Here is a 27,454-nt window from a genome sequence, read left to right as displayed (position 1 = left end):
CACACCTCATCAATTACAGAGGAGAGGAGCCACCTGACAGAGGTGAAGCTCACCCACCAGGCTCAAGGCAAGTCCTTCGTCCACCCTGAATTCTGATACCCCAGTGCCTAACTGCTCCCTTGGGTTTTGTCCCTAACCTAGTGGATGTTCAGAACACACGTGTTGAGAAAAGCAAACTGTAGGGGAAGGAGATTAGGGAGAAGGGAGGGAATCTCAGAACAGAGGACCCCAGGATGAGGTTGGGGCTGGTGTGAATACACCTGTCAGAGGTGGCGTGACATTTGCCCTGCACCGTGTCAACCCAGGGAAGCTCCTGGGCTAAAGGCATTTCCCTAAAGGACATGGACGTTCTTCGCTGCGGGGCCCTTTCGCTCGCCCCACGGCCATCACCACCGTGTTGGTGTCCTTTCAAAGCGGTTTCCTCCACACAGTTGACAAGCTCCGGCAACCGGAGGTGCGGACCGGGCGAGACCAGGTCTCGGCGGCCGAGGGCGCTCGGCCTCACCGAGCGGACCCCCTCCGCGGGGTCCCCGGGACCCGACGCGCTCTTCGCCGGCCCCCCGCAGGGCGCAAGGCGCTGGGGCCCGGAGAGAGCGGCGGCGGGGCGGCGGGCGGCCGAGCACGGGCCCGCCCCCGCAGCCCGGCCCCCGGAGCCCGGCCCCGCCCCGCCGCCGCCGCTGAGCTGGACCCCGGGCTCGGCGACCATGCGCCGCCTCCCGCGGGCCGCGCTGCTGCCGCTGCAGCTCGCCCTGCTGGTGGCCGCCGGGGCCCCCGAGGCGCCGGTGAGCGCGCCGCGGAGCCTGGTGTGGGGGCCCGGGCTGCGGGCGGGCGTCGTGCTGCCCGTCCGCTATTTCTACCTGCAGGCCGTGAACTCGGAGGGCCAAAACCTCACTCGCTCGCCCCCAGGTAGCGTTGAGCCGCCGGCCTCTGCGTCACCCCCCCCACCCCCGCCGCCGCCGCCCGCGCGCCCCTCGGGAGTGCGCCCGCCGCCTGCGTGGCGTCCCTCGCCGGGCGAGTGTCGCCCTGCCTCGGCTCTGGCCACCTCCCCTGCCCCCGCCTCCCCGGACACGGCGGGCGGGCGGCGGGCGGCGGGCGTCGCTGCAGAAGTCGGAAGGAAGGAAAGGAAGGAAGGAACTCCGCGGGGCGCTCCGCGGTTCAGGCGCGGCGCCGGCGCTCCACGCGGCCGGCGCCCGGGGTGTTGATGAAGGCCGCGTGACTCACGGGCCGGAGACCGTGTTCCCGCGCTGTTCCAGCACGCAGGGAGTTCCTCCGCGAGCTGAGTCATCAAGCCCCAGGAGTCGCGTCGGATCACTCGGTGGAGGCCGGGTGGGTTTGAAACAGCCAACTCCTCTGCCGAGGCAACGGCAGCGCTGCGGGCACAAAGGAAGCGCTTTTGCGTGCCAGCTTGTGGCCTTGGAGTTCTCGGGGAATGAGTGAGGCCCTGTAGCGCTCAGCTGTTCCGCCTCCCAAGGGTGGGCCCTGTCCGTGAATCTCTTCTGTCTCGGCGCCCTTCCACGGTCTCCCGCTCGCCTTGCCTCTGCAACTTCTTGCAACTTGCCCTGCTAGGTTCAAGTTGTTGCCAGTCAGGATTTGCTCATCTCTGTCTCATTTGTGTCCAGCCACCTGGCACCCTGTTTTATCAACAAAGAGACAATCAGAATACCCCAGCGCCTTTTCCACTGCCCGCGGGAAGCTATGACTAAACTTTTAGTTTTAGAAAGACTTTCCATGGCCCTAAGGACCAGAATAAAAAAAAATACTTAAACCCAGGTTCGAAGTCTTCCACTATGGGATGTATTTTCTCCTTTATAGTTTTTTCTTTCCTAAAAGTCCTTTTGTGATGTTATAATGGGGAGGGGGAAGATTTAGAAAGAAAAGGGAGAACGAAGGAAAAATTACTTTATACAGGAAAAAAGAAAGTTACATGATCCAAAGTGACATGCTGCTAATCTTACTATTAATGAAAGAGCTAGACCTTCAAATAAAATTCTGTTCCTTAATCAAAAAATATCGGCAAAGTTTTTTTTTAAGTGGCAGTACTCAAAGCTGTCTGAGAGGGCACAGAGATCCTCTCCCCAGTGACCTTCATCCTCTGCTGGCGGGAGCACAAATTGCTAAAATGTTACTGGAAAGCTGTTTTCCAAATGTACCAAGAGTCTTAAATATTTACAAACCTAATATACAAAAAATACGTTTCAACAGCAATGTCCGTGCCCTTTATTTCTGGTAATCTGATTTCTAGGTATCTGACCTGAGAAAATGATCAGAACGTGGTCAAAGATTTCTGTGCAAGAAATTCTTGCCACATTGTCGTTATTTATTACAGCAAATTTAACCAGCCACCTCTGAGGTAATTGCTCAATAAAGTGTGGTACATTCATGTGATAGCATATTTGACAGCCCATTAAAAGTTAACATTTTAGATTCCACTTATATGACATATCTAAAGTAGTTAAATTCATAGAAACGAAGTGGAATGGTGGTTGCCAGGGGCTGATGGAGGAGGGAAATGAAAAGTTGTTGAATCCAGAAATTTGTTGCCCCCAAATCTGAATTTACTTAACACTACTGAACTGTACAGTTAAAAATGGTTAAGATGATCGATTTTATATGTTTTAACCAGAATTTGTTTTAATTTTAAAGTAAGATTTGAAAGTGTTATTTAATAATGCTTATACTAGGTTATGGATGGACTAAAAAGGGAAAATTATATAGTTTCATTTTAATTTTATAATAAATAGACGAACCTTAACTCTCATTAGTGTTGTCAGTAGTTATAGCAAGAAAATAAGGATTTTTTTTTCACTCTCCTTTTTCCCAAGAAAAATTTCCCCCAAAATAATCTTAATGTTTTTACAATCAGGAAAAAAAAGTCATAAAAAACAAAAAGACTTTCAGCAAGTCTTTTCAGACAACCTCAGTTTCATACCCTTAGATTCTCCCTATTTCCTCTCATGCCACTGGATTTTTAGCTTCCATTAAAAGGCTGCCCTGGAGTTTTGAAAAGCTCACACAACCAGGTTTTTACACCTTCTGCCACCATCATTCGCTTGCAAGTCCTGAAATTTTTCCTTCTCCAAGAACTAAATGAAAAAAGGGGGGGGGCATTTTTTTCTCAAGACAAAGAGCTTCTTACACAACTTACCAAGATTCTCTTAATAATTATCACTCCCATTTAACTGTCACATTTATCTGAATATCATTAGTATGCTGTGCAACTCCAGGTACCTGGATTGCAAACGTGTGACCTTGAAAGTTCTAAAGCAAAGGATCTCAAACTGGAGTCCAAAGACAGAAAGTGGGCAGTCTGTGACCTTGGATATAGGGGAAAGAAGCTATCTCTGTCTTTGTTTTTACTCCCTTCTGACTTAAACTGGATATTTCCTTCTATTATGAATGTAGGCAAAACCTATTGATATTGTTATATTCCCAGCATGTGACATAATGCCCGGCAGAGATGCTCTATAAATACCATAGAGAAAAGAAAAGAAGGCGCAGAGGGAGGGTGGTTGGAATCTGTCGAGATGGCTGGATACGAATACTCAGTTTCTACTCAGTCCTCCTTTACCTTCATCAGTAGTGATATCTTCATAAAATAGTCGTACCTCCTACTTGGTAGCACTTTAGTGTTTTAAACTGTGCCCTGTTTAACTTGTCATCCTTATTCGTCTTGTGAAGTAAGAAGGCTAGATATTATACTCTTCACTTTACACCTAAGACACTGAGGCTCAGTGAAGCTGAAATGTTTTGCCTGTGGCCCCACAGCCGTTAAGTGTCAGAGCCAAGAGTAGACACTCATCCTCTTTCCGTTTAATTAAATCTCCCGTCATATGATTGTCGTGCATCAGTTTTCAGTAAGTTCCTAGAGAGCATCCATCCATGGTCAGCAGGGCCGCGAGGCATTTTTGGAGAGTGACATGTAGCCTCAAGGCAACAGTGTGGCCTTCTGGGACTCGGTTTCCTTGGCCATGTGGGGTTGACGCTTGTTACGATTGCAGAGCCTTAATAATCTTCCTAAACAACAGGAAAGACAGTGACTCTGTTGTTCTAAGGGTGCCAGAGGTTATTCCTCCAACTCGGAATTCTGCAAACCAATACACTAACGTGACACAGCATGACAAGGTGGATGCAGGATGGGCTTTGAAAGAAGGATTCAAGCTGTATTCAAATATTGGCTCTGCTACTCATATATAGGTGAACTTGGGCAGGTTACTTCACTTCTTGGAGACTTGATTTCCTGATTTGTAAAATGCGGGTGACAATGCCCACGTTACAAATTCTTGTAGGAAACAAATAAGGTAGAAAATGCAAATGAAAATCTCAAGCTCAGGGACTGGCCCGTGATAAGTGCTAAAGTCTTCAAAAGTTCTGATTCTAATGGTGTAAGACTTTGATACTGCTAACTCCTTCATCTACCTAGTCCCTGCATTCTCATTCCATTAGCTATCTCTCCTAAAAAGATTTGAACCGATGAAGTAGAAAAATTCAAGCTGAGCTTCAAGTCTGTTCCATTATGTTAGCCCTTGGGGCAAATGAGAATTCACATTCCTTCCATTTGAAGCAATTTCAAATTGCACTCTTCTCGTTTTCTCTTTTATGGGGTTAAAATTGCTTCTTTCTATTTTCAGTCCTGACCATTGTTATTTTGTGTTGATTCTAACATTAATTTCATGCCAACAATGACACGGGCATGAAAGATTCCTATAAAAATACCTGAACATTTAAAATGTGTATTTCCAATGGCTCTATTTTAGTTTTATACATTTATTTTGAAATGTAGCTCTTAAATGCTATTTCAGGGACAAAAAAATTTATAACTGGAAGAGACAATACAGATCTAGTCCAATATTTTGAATTTAAAAATAATGAAACATTTTGGAACTAGTTTTTTTCTGCAAATCCATTTCTTTCCAAAATGATCACAGAATCATTCATATGTTTGTCTTATATCTGTTTGTTTATTTACAATCATAAGTTTATGGAGAACAGGACTATTTGACCAAGACACTAGAACTTTTCTGTACTGGTTCAACTTTGGGGAGAAAATTATAGGAATTGCTTCCTGGTCCCCAGGCTCTGCCTGCCTGATTTGCAGTCTGCCACACTGCGCTGTCTTTCTAAAATCAAGTGAGAAATAACACAAGGCAATGACCAATGTATTTCATTTAAGCATTTCAGGTAAACGGCTAACATTTTAAATAATTTCATATTAAATTATTACCTTTTTTCTTACAACATCCCCTATGTTTATTACAATTCATTTATTTTAGCAGATTTCTTTCACAATTTTATCACACTTGTTTAAGGGATGTCAAAATGCATTATTTAACAGCAAGTTGTCAGACACTACATTACGATTATGAAATTGAAGAGACCGAAGAACACCTCTCCTGACCCACAAGAAAAAAATAAAACCCTTGAAGATCAAAAGAGAGTAGAAACTTCACTCGCAAGATTTAGAAACTAAGAGTAGGAGAAAGAAATTTTTTCAGTAATTTCAAAAAATATATATTAAATATGCTTAATTTGATAATATGATAGATGTGAAATGAAAAACTACTTTTATCACCACTATTTTTTGCCAGGTCTGTGAATTTCAGAGGATTCACCACTTTTTAAAAAACATTTGCCTTTGCTATAGTGATTAACTGTGGTTGGGACATTAACTGATCTTTATTCTCAAAGCTCCTGAGGATCAGATCTGTGCTGAGTGCAGATACACCCACTGGACTCTGGGAAGAAAGATATCGCAACATTTATTTCTGGATCACAATGATATTAATCACAACAGTATTGTTTCAAAGCCTAAATCAGTCAGCTCATATACTACAAAAATAGAAGGGAAAGTTTACTAAGTGGGTATTACTTACCCTAGAATTTCCAGAAAACCCACAGAATTTTGGAGTTGAAAATGATGTTAGATCGTCCTAGTATAACTTTCAATTCAACCTGAGGAAATAAGCTTAGAGAAGTAAACTCTAGTATTTACAAAGGTGTGTGAAAGTGTGTGTGTGTCTGATATTTGTGCAGTCTAGTAACTAGCTATAATCTTTCTCTACTTAGGGAAATAGGCTTAGAAGTATAACTGGAAATTTGGGTTAACCAAAGGAAAATTTCCTTAGAAATGAGGGTTATTAGGTATTAAAATGGTTTACAAAGAAAGCTGGTATATATTTTACAGAAGAAAGTTGGATTGTCTTGGAGCTCTGTCATTCTAAGAGTTTTTGGATTTTTAAGTATCTGGGCTGCTTTAAACCTACCCAAAGGAGAAAAGAGCAAAGAGGCAAAAAGTTCATCTCTTCCTTGCTTTTTTAAAGTACTGATTTTTTTCATTCAGTATATCTTTATTGAATGACTAATGAATCAAATGTTGACTCAGATCTTTGGTTTCAAGACACAACCCAGACATGGTTCTTGGTCTCAAGGACCTTCCAAACTAAAATTATTTTGTTATTATTTTGATGGTAGAGAAAAAAGTAACTTTGGTGTAGAGACACCTATCCAATAATTGGTAAGACAAAATAACCATGAAATAGTAGTTACATATATATATATATATTTTTTTTTTTTTTTCAGGTCAAACACTATTCAAAGTAGTAATCAAATCTCTTTCACCTAAAGAATTAGTCCGGATTCACGTCCCCAAACCTTTGGACAGGAATGATGGGACATTTTTGATGCGATATAGGATGTATGAAACTGTCAACGAAGGGCTGAAGGTAGAGGTCCTTTATGGTGATGAACATGTGGCTCAGTCTCCTTATATTTTGAAAGGTAAGTGATTATATTACACAATCCAGAGCCAGCCTTATATGTGTAGACCCCATGACTTTCAAAATGGCTTATGATGACCTTGAAGTCATGTACAAAAGAGTGAACATGGTATGCGTACCTTCTGGAGTTCAATTGTAAATAATTCTGCACCTAACATGGGGCTCAAACTCGCTACCCCAAGATCAAGAGTCACGTGTTCTACTGACCAAGCCAGCCAGGCACTCCTCCTGGAGCTCAATTTAACTTGGAATTTTGCGGGGAAAAAAACTAAAGAAATTTGAACGATAAGCAAGAAAATCTTGTGTATTTACCCAGGTAATTAACATGTCTGGCACTCTTCATTCTTTTATATAGATCTACGGTTCCTTCTAGTACCATTTACCTTCTGCTCAACGATCCCCATTATCGTTTCTTTTAGTGTGAGAATGCTGGTGATGAGTTCTCCCAGCTTTTGAATGTCTGGAAGAGTCTTTATTTTGCCTTCATTTTTGAAAGACATTTTTACTAAATATAGAATTGTAGATTAACAGGGTTGGTTTTGTCTCCTTAAAGATGTTACTGCACTGTCCTCTTACTTGCATTTTTTGCAACAGTGTATCTGCTGACATCCAGCATATCTCCTGTTCCTCTATACTGCTCAAGGTTTTCTCTTTAAGTCTCTTGAACAATTTGATTATTACGTGCTTTGGTGTAATTTCCTTCATGTTTCTTGTGCTTGGGTTCTTGGAGCTTCTTAGATCTTTGGGATTATAGTTTTCGTTAAATCCAGAGAAATTTTGGCTGTTATTTCTTCAGTACTTTTTTTCTGTTCTACTCCAGAGTTCCTCCCACAATTCCAGTTACCCCTATATCAGGCTTGAAATAATCCCACAGCTCGGTGATGCTCTTTTCATTTTTAAAATTCCTTTTTTTTTTCTCCATTTCATTTTGTATACTTTCTATTGCTGCATCATTAAGTTCCCTAATCTTTCCTTCTGCAATGTCCAACTTGCCATTAATTGTATCCAGTGTATTTTTCATCTCTTGTTGCTCTCTCATCTTCTTGATCGTTTTTCTGGAATGCAGTGAAATTACTTGGAAATAATTTGAACCTTTCAGATTGCTTTTACAATTCATTAGGCAAGACCAGAACCATGTTTAGTCTAGGGCTAATTATTCCCCACCACTCAGGCAATACCTCTCTGCCTACTCTACCCTAAGGCCCAGCAATTAGGATGCTTCCCAGTCGGCCTGCTGTGAACAGGTACTATTCCCAACCCTGTATGACCAGTGGGTATTGTTGCGTCCGATCATTCTGGATGTTCTTTCCCTGTCTTGGATAATTTCCTTGCCTATATACACTCCTCAGAAACCCTAAATACTTGAAGGGGAACCTTTTGCAGATCTCTGGAGTTTTCTGGCTGTGTGGTTCTCTCCTTTCAGGGAATGTGTCCTACAAATACCAGCTGCCTTGTTCTCCCTGGACACCCAGCTCTGTCCCCTCAACTCAGTGAGACTGCTGGGCTCTGCCTACATTTCTCCCTGTTTCCATAACCTGGAAACCCCCTTAGGCAGTAAGTTTATAAACTGTAGGGCTCATCTCATCTATTTCCCATCTCTCAGACTCACTGTCCTTCACTGCCTCATGTCCGGTGGCTTAAAAACTGTTTCATATATTTTGCCTCTTTTTTTGGTAGTTTCAGGTAGAATGGTAAATTGGTCCATATTACTCATCTTGGTCTGAAGTAGAAATCCTCAAGAAACATAAATAATTTTTTGAAGTTTTTATAAAATTATGTTAATCTTTATACTTTATATTAAGTTAAATATATTTAAATACATTTATTAAATATTAAACATATTTATATTTAATATATTATATTTAAAATAGTTTTAATTATATATAATTAATATATACTATATTAACTTATATATTATAACTATATTAAATATTAAATATATAATATAAATATATATTATCCCTGTCTGGAGAATCTTCGAATTCAGCAAGAAGTCATCCCATGTTCCTATCAGGGGCAGAAACAACCCCCTGTGTGGAGGTGTTTGTTAATGGAGTATGGCATTACTCATGTTTTTGTCTTCCCTAGGACCAGTGTACCATGAGTACTGTGAGTGTCCTGAAGAGGATCCTCAGGCCTGGCAGAAAACTCTTTCTTGTCCAACCATGGAACCACAGATTGCAAAGGATTTCGCTTCCTTCCCCAGCATCAATCTCCAGCAGATGCTAAATGAGGTTCCAAAAAGGTTTGGGGATGAGAGGGGTGCCATTGTTCACTACACGATTCTCAATAACCGTGTCTACCGGAGATCTTTAGGGAAATACACAGACTTCAAAATGTTCTCGGACGAGATTTTGCTGTCACTGGCAAGAAAGGTATAAGAATAAATTCACTGGTTCTGGAAACAGTACAGAGTTGACCCTTAAATGACACGGGTTTGAATTGCATGAGTGCACTTATACATGGGCATTTTTTTATAAATACATGACAGTACTGTAAATAGTATTTCTCTTCCTTATGATTTTCTTTTTTTTTTTTTTAAAGATTTTATTTATTTATTTGACAGTGAGAGAGATGGCGAGAGAGGGAACACAAGCAGGGGGAGCGGGAGAGGGAGAAGCAGGCTTTGCGCCGAGCAGGGAGCCTGATGTGGGGCTCCATCCCAGGACCCTGGGATCATGACCTGAGCCGAAGACAGACGCTTAACGACTGAGCCACCCAGACGCTCCTTCCTTATGATTTTCTTAATTAACAGTTTCTTTTCTCTAGCTGATTTTATAGTGAGAACACAGTATATAATACGCATAACATACAAAAATGTGTTAATCAACTGTTATGTTATTGGTCGATAGTAGGCTACTAGTTGTTAAGTTTTGGGAGATTCAAGATTTATACACAAATTTTAGACTGTGCGGGTGTCGGCACCTCTAACCCCTACATTGTTCAAGGGTGAACTGGAGTTTACTTATTTCATTGTAACTTTGAGATGCTTAGAACAGTGGCAAAGGATGGAAATGGATTCTAAGCTTGGAAATGTGAATTTAAGATGTCCACTACCTGAGTGTTCATAAAGTCTCCCCCCTTTATGGATTCTTCTTTCCTGTAAATTAAGTGGCTTGAGCCCCCATCTCAGGCAAGTAGGTTCTACGGAACACTTGCAAGGTTTCTGTGGACTCCCAGACATGTTGAGCCTCAAGGTCACTTTTTTTTTTTGAGATTTATGTATTTATTTGGGAAAGAGAGACACACAGAGTGGTGGGAGGGGGAGAGGGAGAGAGAGAGAATCCTCAAGCAGGCTCCCTACTGAGTGTGGATTCCTGGTGCAAGGCTCATTCTCACAACGCTGAGATCACAATCTGAGCAGAAATCAAGAGTCGGATGCTTAACCGACTGAGCCACTCAGGTGCCCCTCAAGGTCACTTCTTGAAATTCTCTGTTGTGGTGAATACTCCTCCCATTCAGATACCAGTTTCCGCAGCTGTTTTGTTCTTACCACCTGAAAATGACTTGAACTTTGACCACTTTTTCCTTGTTTTACCCTAAGCGCCTCAAAAGATAGCATGCATGGCACATTTTGTTGAAGGTTCTAGTAACAGAGAGGTTATTTTTGTACCATTGCATAGTAAAAAGCAGTCCAACAAACACCCTAACATTTAAAAATAAACATCCCTGTATTAATCAGACTCAGTCATCCTTGCCTCTGGGAATTACTCACTGCCCGTCATTGGGCTTCAGGTCTTGGCTTCTTAGTGAATACAGCTGGGCCTCTATCTCTCAGAAGACTTCTCAATTTCCCCCACCCCCACCCCTCTACTGAACCCTTCTTTCCACATTTACTGCACTCTTAAGCAGAGCAGCTCAAATTGCCTTTTGTTCTTCCTCCTTCCTGACCATGCAGAGTGAAGGGTAAGGATGAGCATTTTCTGCCTTTCCCACCCAGAAAGACTGTCGAGGTAGTTTCCTAAACCAAAAGTCAACTTCGGTGATATGAGGTATACAATTTTCCAAGTGTGCTGAATGTGGGGTTGCAATCAATTCTTATTTTATTTTATTATTATTATTTTTTAATTCTTATTTTAAATAGCAGCCCCCCCCCCCACACCATCCCCATAGCACACCATATGAGCATATTTAAGATACTTGATCATAAAGGAGGGGCTTTCTTCCTGGCCTACTGCCCTGTATTTCCACCTTGTACTCACAATGGCAGTGGATTTACTAGTGACGAATTTGTCCCTTAGAGGATGTTGGGCGATGTCTAGAGACAGTTTTGGTTGTCACAACTCGGGGTTGCTACTAGCACCCGGTCTGTGGAGGCCAGGGATGCTAGTAAACATCCTACAGTGCACAAAACAGCCCCCACAGCAAAGAATTACCAGACCCAAATGTTGATCCTACTGAGATTGAGAAACCCTGTTCTATAGTGAGAACTCCTGGTGTGGAGTTTATTAACGAGCTGATAAATGAGAGTAGGGAAGCGAGGAGGGTGAATTGTCACACCCCTTGGCCTTCCCTCTTGTTCTAGGTTCTTTGCCCAGTGGCTGGGAAGAAATCCAAAATAAATGAGACTCATCTCTGCACTTTGAGCGGCCTCCTCTAGTGGGACTTGCTTTTTGTTATTTGGAAGTTAGAGGTAGGATGTGAATACAAATAGTCCACCTCAACGTGATAGGCCTGTAAGAAAAGCAGGCCCCCCAGGTGGAACTGCCTGAGGAGGGCGAGCCATCGAGGAGGTGACATTCGGTCTGGGTTCGAAGGACGAGAAAGGAGACTGCCAAGTGAATAAGTAGGGGAAGAATATTCCAAGTGAGAAGGGCAGTACATGGGAGAGTGGGTCACATTTTCAGAGAGTAGCCTAAAGTTTACCAGCCCACGCTCCGGTGGAACATGGTAACAGGGCCTTGCTTTCTGGCCAGGGACTTTAAACCTTGTCCTGCAGGCTTTAGGTTTCGTTGACCTTGGTGGTGACATTAAGTTGGGTTTTAGGAATTTGGGCAGCAAGGGGCGCCTGGGTGGTTCAGTCGTTAGGCGTCTGCCTTCGGCTCGGGTCGTGATCCCAGGGTCCTGGGATCGAGCCCCACATCGGGTTCCCTGCTTGTGTTCCCTCTCTCGCTGTCAAATAAATAAATAAATTCTTGTTTTTTTTAAAAAAAAAAAAGGAATTTGGGCAGCAAGCTGAAAGCAGATCAGAGTGGGGAGAGCCTAGTAGCAGAACACCTAGTGAGCAAGCTCCTGCAACAATCCAGGCGAGAAATGAGAGAAGGGCCTCATGTAAGGCACTGACCATGGAGATGCACACGGAGTGGCAGAATCCAGAAGCAAAGGTAGACATGATGTGGAGGTTTGATAGTGAAGGAAAAGAAGTGCTTGGCTCTAACCTTGTCGATTCTCAGGCAGCTGACAGAAAGGGTTCTTGAAGCCACTTACGCCTACCTTTCCATACCATGTCCACTTCTATAATAATAAGCAATTTTGATAATTAAAAAAATTTTTTATTAAGTAATCTCTGTGCCCAACATGGTGCTCGACCCCATCATCAAGAGTCGGATGCTCCACCAACGGAGCCAGCTGAGCACCCCAATACTAAGCAATTTTTTTAAAAGATTTTATTTATTTGTTTGACAGAGAGAACAAGAGAGAGAGGGAACAAGCAGGGGGAGGGGCAGAGGGAGAAGCAGACTCCCCACTGAGCAGGGAGCCCAATTTGGGGCTTGATCCCAGGACCCTGGGATCATGACCTGAGCTAAAGGCAGACGCTTAACCTACTCAGCCACCCAGGTGCCCCAATACTAAGCAATTTTAAATGCCACCTCTGAACAAAGGGCACTTCCTCCTGGTTAAGTGAATTTGCCATGTACCATCCTCACCCTTGATTTTCTGATACTGCTGATGACTGAGAGGCATTCTTCTCTCTTCTGCTGTTTTCACATGTTCACTTTCATCAGGCATATTTTAAGAAGCCAAAGAATGGAAGCATTTAGTACCTAAAACTGAGGTCTTCCCAGCACTAATGTTTCTTCTTTTGTTTATTTAGGTCCTTCTCCCCGATATAGAATTTTATATTAATCTTGGAGATTGGCCTCTGGAGCATCGAAAAGTCAATGAAACCCCTGGCCCTTTACCTATCATTTCATGGTGCGGCTCCTTGGATTCACGGGATGTTATCCTTCCAACGTATGACATCACCCACTCCACACTCGAAGCAATGAGGGGTGTCACCAATGATCTCCTCTCTATTCAGGGAAATACAGGTAAATTAAAGTTTATTCTCAAAGGAAAAACAGAGGTAAAAAGAGAATGTTCAGTTGGAGAGAACAAAGGTATATATTTAAATACCATTGTTCTTATTTTCTAACCAAGAAGAAAGAGCAGTGTAAGATTCTTCTAATCCAAAAATTAGATATGTGGGTTGGGCTAGTTGTCCAAAACTACTGTAACTGAGTCTCCTTTGAGTTGGTCATTTGTAAATACCATTTGAAAATATATATTTGGTAAAATTGTCACTTAATGCTGACTTCAATGCCCTTATATTGCTGAAGAGAGCATTTTGAAAAATATAAAATGATATGCGGATGTGAGAGAATTATGGTAGCAGCAGAATTTGGGTATTACTACCTCCAACACTTAGTAAGGAATTTTCCCCTTTCCTCTTTCTGCCTTGCTTGATCCTTCAAAATCTGAATTCCTCCCCCCCCTTTGATGGCTTTACATTTATGGCATAACACACTCTAGAATTAAACCAGGCTCCCTGAGTAGAATAAACGCTGCCTGTCTTTACAACCTCTGTTCCTGTTTATTGTGATTTGGTAGACTCGTTTAGTAGATGCGACCAGAGACTCTTTGCAGACTACCTAAAGATAACATAAAATGAAAACTGACTTTTTATTGGGTAACAGTGAATTCCTGGGAAGTGTGCTAAAATACTAGAGAGAGTGACCCCCTCCAGTTTCTGTTTTATGATTTATCCCTTCAAATAGTAACAGGTGTTAACTAATGACCTCTCTTTAGAATAATAGAAATAGACAAATTAATTCTTCTAGAATACTATCTAGAAAGATACACACACACACACACACACACACACAGTTGGGCTATATATACATGTTTTCATTTCACAGCTTATTAGAGAAAGTCTTCCCCATATTCAAAAGTGATGTGCTCAAAATTCTGAACAACCTAGGGATTAAAGATGTGGATGTTACTTAGTTACATAGTTTGTCCTGGTCACCCAATCTAAGAACAAAAGCCCAACTCATTTTTTTTATTGTGAAGCACAAAGAATGGAAGAAGCTTGTGAGTGGGCCAAGTCATTGAATGTCTTTTGCTTTGAACTTGGTCCAGTGTTATTTTGGATATCTCCTAATGTCATACAACAGACAATCCAAAAAGTGAGCTCTCACAGGTAGAGAAACAGGTGAAATTAGGGATGCCTGGGTGGCTTAGTTGGTTAAGTGTCTGCCTTCAGCTCAAGTCATGATCCCAGGGTCCTGGGATCGAGTTCTCCATCAGGCTCCTTGCTCAGCAGGGAGCCTGCTTCTCCCTCTGTCTGCCGCTCCCCCTGCTTGTGCTCTTTCTCTCTCTCTCTCTCTGTCAAATAAATAAATAAAATCTAAAAAAAAATAGGTGAAATTGGAGCATTCTTTTATGTGATACAGCAAATAAAAGGACTGTTTTTAAAAGTCTGAACTGAAAAGTATCTCAGGCAAGGTACTGGATCCCATATTTTTTGGAGATAGCACCTTTTTTTAGAAGATGAGTTGATGATCAAAGAGCTTTAATATCTTAAATGATAATGGTAGATTACAGATGAGTATGCTAACGGTTTTTATAAATGTCAAGTTCATAATAGTATTTTTTTTATGGCTTCAAACTTCTAGGGCCTTCCTGGATCAATAAAACAGAGAAAGCTTTCTTCAGAGGTAGAGATAGCCGAGAAGAGAGGCTCCAGTTGGTACAGCTGTCCAAGGAAAATCCAGAGCTCCTAGATGCAGGAATTACAGGATATTTCTTTTTCCAAGAGAAAGAAAAGGAGCTTGGAAAAGCTAAATTGATAGGTTTCTTTGATTTCTTTAAGGTATGCATTTTTGTCTTCTTGTATGGATATGAAGTGATAAACTTGTGTCGTGATGATAGGGATGTGAACAATGTGACAAAATCTGACTGGCTAGAAAACTCTTTGGTACCGATTATTCAAGAAAATATTAATGACTAAATCCATGAGTATATCCTGTTCTCTTCAGTGTGTTATAATGAAAAGAACATTGGATTTGAGCTCAGAGAATAGAGGTTTATAAATTTATCTGAACACTGATTTTCTCATTTGCAAAAAGAGAAAAAAAAGAGCTTATGATAATACTTGCTTCACATTACTATGATCAAGTGAGGTTTAATTCCCATGAAAAGTGAATTTGAAATGTAAAGCGAGGCTTATTAATCCAGCAAATGGGTAAACGGGGTACATCTTGTGTGGCTAGCATCACACCGTCCCTAAACTTCTCCAGGTTTCTGTCTCCTCGACTCTAGAACTGAACACTGGAGATAAGGCTTTCCTTTTTCATACTTACCTGGGAAGAAGGAACCAATGAAATAATGTATACATGAAAGTGTAAATTGTTACCAGGAGTCAGCTTTAATAAACCTACAGCCTTTGAAACATTTTCCTACCAGGTCACAGAAACCTGAATCCATTACATAGAGTTGAAATAGGTATTCCTATTTCCTAAAATTATTTGTCTTATCCTTAAACGCATTGTATTTCTTAAAATCAGCCGGCTCAAGGCTGTTTATGATTTCAATACAAAGAGAAAATGTGAGGTACAAAATAACGTATAAAACTTTTAAACACTGAAGTCGGAATGTGGAAAATAATTCCTTTATATGTAGTATGACAGTGTTGATGACAAGCAGAAGCGAAGCAAATGGCTGTTAAGTGTTTCCTTTGTTTATGTTTGTTTTACTCTTTCAGTACAAGTATCAAGTGAACGTGGACGGGACTGTGGCGGCTTATAGATACCCGTACCTCATGCTGGGCGACAGTTTGGTTTTGAAGCAGGACTCGACATATTATGAACATTTCTATATGGCACTAAAGCCTTGGAAACACTATGTTCCAATTAAAAGAAATCTTAGTGATTTACTAGAGAAAGTTAAGTGGGCCAAGGTAAGTTTACTGCAATTTTAATTTCTTGAGGCAATAACAAACTTACCAAGATTATTTACATGAATTCCATCATGACCCAATTTAACTGGATATAATTTAGTCAAAAGAAATGTTATTTCCTGAAATTTTTGTTCCCTTGAAATATCTAAAGAATCAACATCAGGATCATTTTAATACCCTTTATCAACATTTTGGAGGATTTTTAGAAGATTTAGAAGATTTAAAGACAAGCATTATGTAGAATATAGGTTTTCCTGAAGGAATCACTATTCATGCATATACACACAAGCAAAAACACACCACATGCAAATGACAGATTGAAAATCCCAGGGCTAGAGTGCGCTATGCACAAGAAGACATTGGAGGCAATTATGATACCCTCTTCTTTTCTCCAGTTAGGAAAAAGGCACAATGAATGCATGCTATATACAACATCCCAAGAATCACAAGTTTCCCATAAAATAAGAATTCTTTTTTTTAAAAGGAAACATATTACAAAGCTGTTGTGTTTTATTATGAAACTATAAAAATTTACCCTTCCGTGGGTAAGACTTCGTTCTATTTCTAAGTTTCTGAAAAGCAATATTCAGTTATGCAAATGACTAGGTGCCTGAGGCAGAATCATTTCTGTGACCCTTTATAAAGAGTCAGGATTGCTTGTCAGTGACTTTTCTAAAGGGCAGCACAGTAGAGTATTAGCTATTTTCCAAAGTATAATTAGAAACAGTGACCGTTCCTGGTACTGAAGGAACAGCCTGTGGGTGCTAATGGCTGAATTTATGATTACAGCAATAAGATAAGCCTTCATAGGTACCATTTTATGACAACTTTTGGGCTCTGACTGCATATTAAAATGGAGTTTTTAAGAGACATTATAACATGAAAAAGGATTCATTCTACTCCATATTGTATTTTAATATCAAGCAGAGAGGCTATAGGTTGGGGGAACAGAGAATGAGCCCTAAATTTCTCGGGTAGCCAGGGCAGTACTAGGGGTAGTCACAAGAGAGACTGCATGTCTGATGTGCGTATGGCGGGGAGGGCACTTCGGGCCTGTGGACCAGGGTCCAAACATGTGTGACCACTTTTGTGTAACACAGGCCTCTAGGAAGGTGCCTTGGTGATTTCTCAGAGCTTCGCTCCGAATTATCTTCCTCAGGCCCCACATCCCATGCTGGTCACATTCAACCCCATCTCTGTCCTGCTTCATACTCACCTGTAGCCTTCTTTGGGGGGGGTCACAGGAGTACTCTTCATTCAGTGTGTGTGTGTGTGTGTGTGTGTGTGTGTGTGTGTGTGTGTGTGTGTGTGTGTGTGTGTGTTTGTGTGTGTTTAACCCTTTCAGGAAAATGATGAAGAAGCCAAGAAGATTGCTAAAGAAGGGCAGTTGGCTGCTAGGGAGCTGCTGCAGCCGCACCGGGTTTACTGCTATTATTATAGAGTGCTCCAGGTTAGTTCCTACCGGCCATCTCCTCCCTACACCCCCTCCCCCCCTGCTCAGGCATCCTCACATACCATGCAGGGCCTGAGTGCCTCACTTCCTGAAAGGACTCAGAGCGTCAGCCAGTGGAACTCTCCGGAAGCTGAGCACTGGCCCAGCCCATGGAGAGATGGGAATAGTGCTAAGACCTTTTGTGGTCTCCATATTTGTATCTCCACTCACTATTATGAAAAACAATGCATAGAACCCTTGCAAATACAAATTAAAAGCTCCTCCTACCTCCCCAGTCTTTTTATGAAATGCCTTATGGAATTCCTAATTTAGGTATTTTCTGAACCTCAGAGACCAAATAAGGGGGTTGGACTAGAGATCATTAACATCTCTCTACTCAAAAGGTCTGCCTCTTCGTTCTTACTACGTAAGATTCATGCTTTTGCTATCACAGTGTACGATGGACAGCAGATATTTAGCTTGCTGTAGGAAACAAACAAGTGAAATATATTTATAATGGTTTTAACACTTCAGGCCTAATTACTGAAGTGCAAATGTTTATTGAAAATCTAAGAATTGGTTCTTTGGGTAACTATCTTGTGTTTCACATAGTAAATTCTAGACAGGAAGAAAAGAAAAAAAGAAATAATGCTTTTTTGTTTTTAACCTAAACTTATTTTTCTGTGGACAGAAAAAAAAGCACATTTCTTCAGATGCCTGTGGATATTACCCTCTCATAGAAAAATAAAAATGATAAATTTCACCATTTACTAAAGTCAGCCTTTCCCTTGAATGAATTGTACACCCTCTGTTAGTCTACCTATAATATTAATAGTAGGAGTTTCTCCCTCTAAAATACTCATTAGGTTCCTGTGCTCATGTCAGTATTTTGTTGGGTTTGGCCCAACACCAGGAATCTACAGCTAAATGTATATAGAACCACTGAATCAAAATCTAATTTATAGGAATATTTCAGTCAGTGGCTAAAGTAGAGGGACATTACACAGGTCTGTCACCATTTACAAAACGTATGTGACTATGAGCCTAAAGGGAAGGGTGTGTGGGACTGCCGGCTTTATTTTGAGATGCTTATCATCTCTGTTGGTTGATTTGAGTGTTCAACAAATGTAATTATTCATTAATAAGTGGAGGATAAATGCCAAGAGGTGCCACTATTTCAAGTAGGGACCCTTGGCTTGACATGCCTTTTGTGGAGGCTTCCTAGGTACACATGCAATTGTGGATTGGGGTTCCTTGTTAGATTCTGAAATATTGCACTTAGTGCCTATAAAACCTGAAGTTAAAATGCAACTTCAGGACCGGAATAAACCAGACCTTTGGTTTTTAGTCTCAAGATACACAGCAGCTAGAAACACTGGCCTGAGTGGGGTAAGGAGGGTCCAGTGGAATGAAGCATGGACTAATCTTTCAGTTGCCTTCAAACACGCATTTCAGAAATACGCTGAGCGCCAGTCCAGCAGACCCGAAATACGTGATAAGATGGAACTTGTTCCTCAGCCAGATGATAACACGTCTCTGTGCCAGTGTCACCGGGAAGGATCTTTCAGAGAAGAGCTTTAAGTCAGCTCACACGGACACTCCTGTGAATGCCAGTGAAACATGGAATGCAAGCCTTCAGACAGAGGCCGCGCTGTGGGCAGCGCAGTCGAGGAGACTCACGTGGACTGGCAGAGCAAGATGAGAGCAAGTAGTACAGGCCTCTTTGAATATTATTTTCTTTTGTGTAAAGACGGCTATATCAATATCACAGTTGCTCTAAACAGAAAACTTGCGGGTCATAGACAGAGAGGCTTGCCAAAATAGAAATCACTATGAAATTATTTACACCATATTTCTTGGTTTGTTTCTATCCCTTGTTCACTTTCCCTCTCTTCCAATTATGAAGAAAAAATGTTTGTGCAGGGTTCTTCCCCTCTTATTGCGTAATTTCGCCTCCTACAGGCTGCTTTGGACATTGAGTAATAGCAAGCCTCCTTTTGGAAGGTCTGATAAGAATAATTAAGGAAGAAAAGCATGATGGCTCCCTTGTTAAAGGTAGCTTGGAGACTGTGGAGGCCACGTTTTTTTTTAAAGCTCACTCATATCTTTTTAGCTAAGTTTTATCAAGGCCTGAGACAAAATTAAGGAGAAATTATGCCATAAGCTAGTAATTCCCAATCTATCTGGGTGGTACACCCATCAAGGACAACACAATTATTAGTAGATGAGAACTTTCTGTGGGTACCACTCATTATCTACGTATTGAATAGATGGAAGATAACTACACTCAGATGGGGGTCGCTACTACTTTTTTGAATCTTTAAAAGGGACACTTGAAAACATCTGCCAGAAACAGCAGTAAGCCTGGTACCTTGGGAATTCACCAATAAGCTGATAAGAAAGGCAAGCATCCTGAGTGCACCCCTCCTCTGTTTCAGTGAATTGCTACAAGAAAAACTTTGGAAATTTCCTTTGCCTTTTTGGACAGGGTCAAAACTTAAGCCTTATAGCCCAGAAATTCATTACACACTCCTTGTAAAACCACCAATCCAAGATTCACTCCACTAAAGAACACACTCCCAAAGCAAGAGCTAGCTACACTCCCAGTATGAAAATATTTACTCCCCTAATTGAAATATTTACTTAATCTGAGAAACAATGTAACCACTTTAAAGTAGTCATATCCTTTTATGAAGGTTCAAGAAGAACACAGAATTGTGTAACTAGACAAGAGCAAAACCACATTTAGGAGAACAGTGTCATCAAAACCAAGTACCCAAGGAAAACACCCACCAATTGTACACCCACAAAAATACAAGGTCACGAGTATAAAATAAAGGGCAGCTGTACTAGGACCATACACTAATGAATCCATGTCCTGCATATATTGTACATGGAGTTTCGGGCTTGTCAAAGCTGAGATTATTGAAAGAAAATTTGCCTTCCTTCACACCAGCCTGCCCACCAACCCCAGGTCCTTCCTTGTGGCTGATGGCATCTTGTGAGAAATATCTTAAATTTTTAAAATGTCTATCATCTGCTGCCAAACAAGCCTGATAGTTAAAAGTGAACTGAGATACACCACACAGCTTCTGAGCTTGGAACAGGAAAGGATGTGTTTGAGAAAGTAAGTGGAACCCTCAAAAAATTTCATAGGGAATCAGCAGTCAATCTAGATAATTTTCCATCCGCCCAGCTTAGTCATAGTCTTTAAAAAGTTATTTTTATGTGGCTTTCTGGTTTGCTGACACGAATATAACTTAATAAAATCGTTTTACTAAAACCCTGATTTTTTTCCCTTCGAATTCACACAATATCTACATATTCCATTAGTTGTTTTTAATACTTCAACTTAAAAAAATCTGATTTTTAAAAGGAAGAGAGGGGTATGCAGGTAAATACAATAAGTGCATTTATCTAAATAAGCTGCCAGCATGTTTGTTGCTGTATTATTTTTATTAGTAAAATGTTGGAAGCACCTTGATTTCATGAGGGAACTGGCTAAATAGTTATTGATATATAAAGTAATGTAATACAACTATTTTTAAAAAGTAGCTCTAAATGTACTATCATGAAAGATTTCCATTACAGTATTCAGTGAAAAAACTAAGTTACAGAACAACATGTATAATGTGAAACCATGAATGTAATAAACAAAAATATATTTGTATGGTTGAAAGTTTGGAAGGATTTTACCACTATCTGAGGAAGAGATGGAGAGAAGGGAATTTTTACTTTTTGCTATATACCTATGATATTTGTTTTTGCTACAAGTAAGAAAATCAGATTGTAAAATAAAGAAAAATGTAAACCTAGGAAAAGACTGTAAGTGCACAAAAGATATACATAAGAAAATGGATATTTATATTTTCCATTATGCTGTTTTTAAATCTACTCTGTCTAGAATTTTATATCATGGGACATATTATATACACTTTTTACATAAAGTAAATTTTCTAAATAAAATTTTGAAAAAGATAATTTCTGTTTTTAAGAAAGACTGTAACCACCAGGGGACCTGGGTGGCGCAGTGGATTGAGTGGCGACTCTTGGTTTCGGCTCAGGTCACGATCTCAGGGTCCTGAGATTGAGCCCCGTGTGGGGAGTCTGCTTGAGATTTTCTCTCTCCCTCTGCCCCTCCCCCTGCTTTCACAGGTGCTCTCTCCCTCTCTTTCTCTCTCTCAAATAAATAATCTTTAAAGAAAAATAAGAAAGATTGTAACCACCTATAGCCCTGGTATTTCTGTAACTGTGTTGGTCTAATTTTAATTTTATTGTGTCTTCATGAATAAATGAACCAAAACTTCTATCACTACCACTCAGTCCCTAGTACATAGAAATCTAATATTATGAGGAAAGAAAATTGGGCTTGACACCATTATTTTCTCTTATGTCAGGTGAAAATACACAAAGTACAGTGTCTTAGCTGGTTCAGGTCACCATTATACTGGTTTTGCTGTAACTGAGGTTAACTACACTTACTGTAGTGATCATTTAGCAATATAAACAAGTACCAAATCATGTTGTACACCTGAAACTAATGTATGGTACATGTCAATTATACCTCAATTTAAAAAAGTAAAATAAGACTGGTTTAGGCTTTACCAGCTAAAGAGCTTAAATTTAGAAATAGCATTGGACTCCAATCACCTGTCACTTATTCTTTCATCCTGAGCACTAGATGCCAAATCACTAAAAGGATCCGTTTTCTTATTTACAAATGAATAAATTACTTAAATATGAAAGACTTCGTGTGTTTCTCCCACATCTTCAAAGTCATTGGTGGAAGTGACCAGACTTTGTAATAAGTTTAGCCCCAATTCGCAGAAGTTCACTTTGGTTTCCCTTTCAAAATCCTTTGCCTCAAAGCCATTAATAATCGCAGTGTGAGCTCACAGGTTCAGCTATAACATTTTTTTCCGTTTGGGATCCCCTGGCGACCGAGGTGTGGGTGGGGGAAAGGGCAGGGCCTAGGGGGCGGTGCTAAGGGAGGCGGGGCTAGGGGCGGGGCCTCGAGGCGGGTCAGAACGGAAGTGGAGTCGCGTCATTTCCGTCTGCCGTGTAACCGAAGAGTCCAGCCGAGCCCGGGCCCGCCGCGATTGACAGGTGAAGGGGACAGTGTCCCCTCCCTCTCTGCCAGTACCACAGCAGTTCCGCTCGCCTTTGTGGCGCCTGGTCTGAGCCTGTCCTTCTCCAGCGCCCTGAAGGCCCCCTGCCCTTGAGTTCCGCTCCCCAGCCCACCCCTTAGAAACGTCTGGTGTCCCTGAAGCCCTCCCCCCAGCGGCCTCCCGCTCCTGGCTTCCGGCACTGCCCACGACTGGCACCCCTCCCAGCCGCCGCTGTGGCTGGACGCGCTCCCTGTTGGTCCTGCCACATCCCGGTCCCCGCTCCGCGCACCTCCGCAGAGACTTGGTTTCTCCCCCTTGAGGCCGAGGGCGAAATAACTTTTTAACCCACCTCACCTTTTTTTTTTTTTTCTGGGTTCGACTCATGACACGGTTTTCTGTCCTTTCATTGCGTTATTTGGAGCTGGAAAAGGGAAAAGCGTTCCTAAGCAGTATGTTAGTGTGGTTTGCCCTCCTCAGCCCTGGTATAAAGGACTACAAGGAAAAAAGGAAGAGCGAAATCACAAAACTGATAAAAAACGTCACAAGACACACTGATGTATTTACTAAAAGAAAGGAGGAAGTGTAGGTTCCGATCCCAGCAAATTAGCTTTAATACTCTTTCCCAGCTTTTATTTTTATTTTTTTAATTTTATTTTGTTATGTTAGTCACCATACACAGTACATTAGTTTTTGATGTAGTGTTCCACAATCCATTGTTTGTGCATAACACCCAGTGCTCCACGCAGAACGTGCCCTCCTTAACACCCATCACCAGGCTAACCCATCCCCCACCCCCCTCCCCGCTAGAACCCTCAGTTTGTTTCTCAGAGTCCATCCTCTCTCATGGTTCGTCTCCCCCTCCGATTCCCACCCCTTCATTTTTCCCTTCCTTCTCCTAATGTCCTTGCTGTTCCTTATGTTCCACAAAGAAGTGAAACCATATGATAATTGACTTTCTCTGCTTGAGTTTATTTCACTTAGCATCATCTCCTCCAGTCCCATCCATGTTGATGTAGAAGTTGGGTATTCATCCTTTCTGATGGCTGAGTAATATTCCATTGTGTATATGGACCACGTCTTCTTTATCCATTCATCTGTTGAAGGGCATCTCGGCTCTTTCCACAGTTGGGCTATTGCGGACATTGCTGCTATGAACATTGGGGTACATATGGCCCTTCTTTTCACTACATCTGTGTCTTTGGGGTAAATACTCAGGAGTGCAATCGCTGGGTCAGAGGGTAGTTGTATTTTCAAATTTTTGAGGCACCTCCACACTGTTTTCCGAAGTGGCTGTACCAACTTGCACTCCCACCAACAGTGTAAGAGGGTTCCCCTTTCTCCACAACCTCTCCAACATTTGTTTCTTGCCTTGCCAATTTTTGCCATTCTAACTGGTGTAAGGTGGTATCTCAGTGTGGTTTTTGATTTGAATTTCCCTGTCTTCTGCCTGTTTTGTGACTTGATTATTTGTTTTTTTGGGTGTTGAGTTTGAGAAGTTCTTTATAGATCTTGAATATCAGCCCTTTATCTGCAGTGTCATTTGCAAATATCTTCTCCCATTCTGTGGGTTGCCTCTTTGTTTTGTTGTCTGTTTCCTTTGCTGTGCAGAAGCTTTTTATCTTGATGAAGTCCCAAAAGTTCATTTTTGCTTTTGTTTCCCTTGCCTTTGGAGATGTATCTTGAAAGAACTTGCTGTGGCCAGTGTCGAAGGGTTACTGTCTATGTTCTCCTCTAGGATTTTGATGAATTCCTGTCTCACATTGAGGTCTTTCATCCATTTTGAGTTTATCTTTGTGTAGGGTGTTAGAGAATGGTCGCGTTTCATTCTTCTGTATATAGCTGTCCAATTTTCCCAGCACCATTTATTGAAGAGACTGTCTTTTTTCCGTTGCATATTTTTTCCCACTTTGTTGAAGATTATTTGACCATAGAGTTGAGGTTCCATATCTGGGCTCTCTATTCTGTTCCATTGGTCTATATGTCTGTTTTTGTGCCAGTACCATGCAGTCTCGGTGATCACTGCTTTGTAATATAGCTTGAAATAGGGCAACGTGATGCCCCCAGCTTTGTTTTTCTTTTTCGACATTTCCTTGGCGATTCAGGGTCTTTTCTGATTCCATACAAATTTTAGGATTGTTTGTTCCAGCACTTTGAAAAATGTCATTGGAATTTTGATCGGGATGGCATTGAAGGTATAGATTGCTCTGGGCAGCATAGACATTTTAACAATGTTTATTCTTCCCATCCATGAGCATGGAATGTTTTTCCATCTTTTTGTGTCTTCTTCAATTTCTTTCATGAGTGTTCTGTAGTCCCTAGAGTATAGATACTTTACCTCTTTGGTTAGGTTTATTCTGAGGTATCTTATGGTTTTTGGTGCTATTGTAAATGGAATCATTTCTCTAATTTCTCGTTCTACAGTTGCGTTGTTAGTGTATAAGAAAGCAACTGATTTCTGTGCATTGATTTTGTATCCTGCCACATTACTGAATTGCTGTATGAGTTCTAGTAATTTGGGGGTGGAGTCTCTTGGGTTTTCCACATTTATCATCTGCAAAGAGAGAGAGTTTGACTTCTTCTTTGCCAATTTGAATACCTTTTATTTCTTTTTGTTGTCTGATTGCTGTTGCCAGGACTTCTAGTACTATGTTGAACAATAGTGGTGAGAGTGGGCATCCTTGACGTGTTCCTGATCTTAAGGGAAAGGCTCTCAGCTTTTCCCTATTGAGAATGATATTTGCTTTGGGTTTTTCATAGATGTATTTTATGAACTTGAGGACATGTTCCCTCTATCCCTATACTCTGAAGAGCTTTAATCAGGAAAGGATGCTGTATTTTGTCAAATGCTTTTTCTGCATCAATTGAGAGGCCCATATGGTTCTTCTTTCTCCTCTTATTAATGTGTTCTATCACATTGATTGATTTGTGAATGTTGAACCACCCTCACATCCAGGGGATAAATCCCACTTGGTCGTGGTGGATGATCCTTTTAATGTATTGTTGGATCCTATTAGGATTTTGTTGAGGATTTTGGAATCCATATACATCAGGGCTATTGGTCTGAAATTCTCCTTTTTGATGGGGTCTTTGCCTGGTTTGGGGATTAAGGTAATGCTGGCCTCATAGAATGAGTCTGGAAGCTTTCCTTCTGTTTCTATTGTTTGGAACAGCTTCAGGAGAATAGGTGTTATTTCTTCTTTGAATGTTTGGTAGAATTCCCCAGGGAATCCATCAGGCCCTGGACTCTTGTTTTCTGGGAGGTTTTTGATCACTGCTTCAATCTCGTTACTGGTTATTGGCCTATTCAGGTTGTCGATTTCTTCCTGTTTCAGTCTTGGGAGTTTATAGGTTTCCAGGAAGGCATCTATTTCTTCCAGTTGCTCAATTTATTGGCATATAGTTGTTGATAATAATTTCCAATAATTGTTTCTATTTCCTTGGTGTTAGTTATGATCTCTCCCCTTTCATTCATATTTTTATTAATTTGGGTCCTTTCTCTTTTCTTTTGTATAACTCTGGCCAGTGGTTTTTCGATCTTACTAATTCTTTCAAAGAACCAGCTTCTAGTTCCGTTGATCTGATCTACTGTGTTTCTGGTTTCTAATTCATTGATCTCTGTTCTGATCCTAATTATTTCTCTTCTAATGCATGGCTTAGGCATTGTTTGTTGCTTTTTCTCCAGTTCTTTAAGGTGTAAAGTTAGTTGGTGAATGCGGGATTTTTCTATTCTTTTTCAGTGAGGCTTGGATGGCTATGTATTTCCCCCTTAGGACCTTGCATAGGTTTTGGACCGATGTGTTTTCGTTCTCATTGGTTTCCATGAATTGTTTAAGTTCTTGGATTTCCTGATTGCCCCAAACATTCTTGAGCAGAGTGGTCTTTAGCTTCCAAGTGTTTGAATTTCTTCCAAATTTTTTCTTGTGATTGAGTTCCAGTTTTAAAGCATTATGGTCTGAGAATCTCAGTCTTTTGGTATTGGTTGAGATCTGATTTGTGACGAATTATGTGGTCTATTCTGGAGAAAGTTCCATGTGAGCTCGAGAAGAATGAGTATTCTGTTGTTTTAGGGTGGAGTGTTCTGTATATATCTGTGAGGTCCATCTGGTCCAGTGTGTCATTCAAAGCTCTTGTTTCTTTGTTGATTTTCTGCTTAGATGATCTGTCTATTGCTGAGAGTGGAGCATTGAGGTCTCCTACAATTAATGTATTATCATTAACATGACTATTTTGGTTAACAGCTGGCTTATGTATTTGGATGCTCCCATGTTGGGGGCATAGATATTTACAATTGTAGATCCTCTGGTTGGATAGACCCTTTAAGAATGATATAGTGTCCTTCTGTGTCTCTAACTACAGTCTTTAGCTTAAAATCTTATTTGTCTGATATAAGAATTGCTATCCCAACTTTCTTTTGAGGTCCATTGGCATGGAAGATGGATCTCCATCCCTTCATTTTCAGTCTAGATGTATCTTTAGGTTCAAAATGAGTCTCTTGTAGACAGCATATGGATGGGTCCTGTCTTTTTATTCAATCTGCAACCCTGTGCCATTTTATGGGAGCATTTAGGCTGTTCACATTGAGAGTGATTATTGAAAGATATGAATTTATTGTCATCATGTTGCCTGAGAAGTCCTTGTTTCTATAGATTGTCTCTGTAAATTTCTGTTCTATATCACTCTTGGGGTCTTTCTCCTTTTGTAGAACCCCTCCCCTTAATATATCTTGCAGGCCCAGCTTAGTGGTCACATATTCTTTCAGTTTCTGCCGGTCCTGGAAGCTCTGCATCTCTCCATCCATTCTAAATGACAGCCTTGCTGGATAAAGTATTCTTGGCTAAAGTATTCTTGGCTGCATGTTCTTCTCGTTTGGTACCCTCAATATGTCTTGCCAGCCCTTTCTGGCTTGCCAGGTCTCTGTGGATAGGTCTGACATTATTCTGATGTTCCTCCCTCTGTTCATAAGGAATCTCTTCCCCCTAAC

General features: G+C 41.2%; 2 protein-coding genes across 6 annotated transcripts in view; both read left to right on the top strand.

The window, feature by feature from the left end:
* Nucleotides 1-704: 704 nt before the first annotated feature.
* On the top strand, nucleotides 705-21,346 carry POGLUT3 (protein O-glucosyltransferase 3). 2 transcript variants are annotated; one of them, XM_027580431.2, is made up of 8 exons: nucleotides 705-906; nucleotides 6,577-6,774; nucleotides 8,862-9,148; nucleotides 12,808-13,024; nucleotides 14,651-14,847; nucleotides 15,739-15,933; nucleotides 17,279-17,383; nucleotides 18,821-21,346. In XM_027580431.2, exons 1-8 carry the CDS (start codon nucleotides 705-707, stop codon nucleotides 18,944-18,946), a joined length of 1,527 nt encoding a protein of 508 aa, XP_027436232.1. In that variant the 3' UTR covers nucleotides 18,947-21,346. The 2 variants fall into 2 exon arrangements, with proteins under 2 accessions (XP_027436232.1, XP_027436234.1); XM_027580433.2 differs by lacking the exon at nucleotides 705-906 and adding an exon at nucleotides 1,007-1,326.
* A 1,081-nt stretch (nucleotides 21,347-22,427) lies between these two features.
* Nucleotides 22,428-27,454, top strand: part of C11H11orf65 (chromosome 11 C11orf65 homolog) — a 70,153-nt gene continuing 65,126 nt past the window's right edge. For 2 of the 4 annotated variants that reach the window (XM_027580546.1, XM_027580543.1), the window contains exon 1: nucleotides 22,428-22,471. The gene's annotated coding sequence lies outside the window, so the exon portion shown is untranslated. The remainder of the gene's footprint in view (nucleotides 22,472-27,454) is intronic. The other 2 variants (XM_027580545.1, XM_027580544.1) reach the window with 2 other exon arrangements.

The sequence above is a fragment of the Zalophus californianus genome, chromosome 11, assembly GCF_009762305.2.
Source record: "Zalophus californianus isolate mZalCal1 chromosome 11, mZalCal1.pri.v2, whole genome shotgun sequence".
NCBI lineage: Eukaryota > Metazoa > Chordata > Mammalia > Carnivora > Otariidae > Zalophus > Zalophus californianus.
The sequence above is the reverse complement of the archived record's forward strand: the minus strand, read 5'-3'. Positions and strand labels throughout refer to the sequence as shown.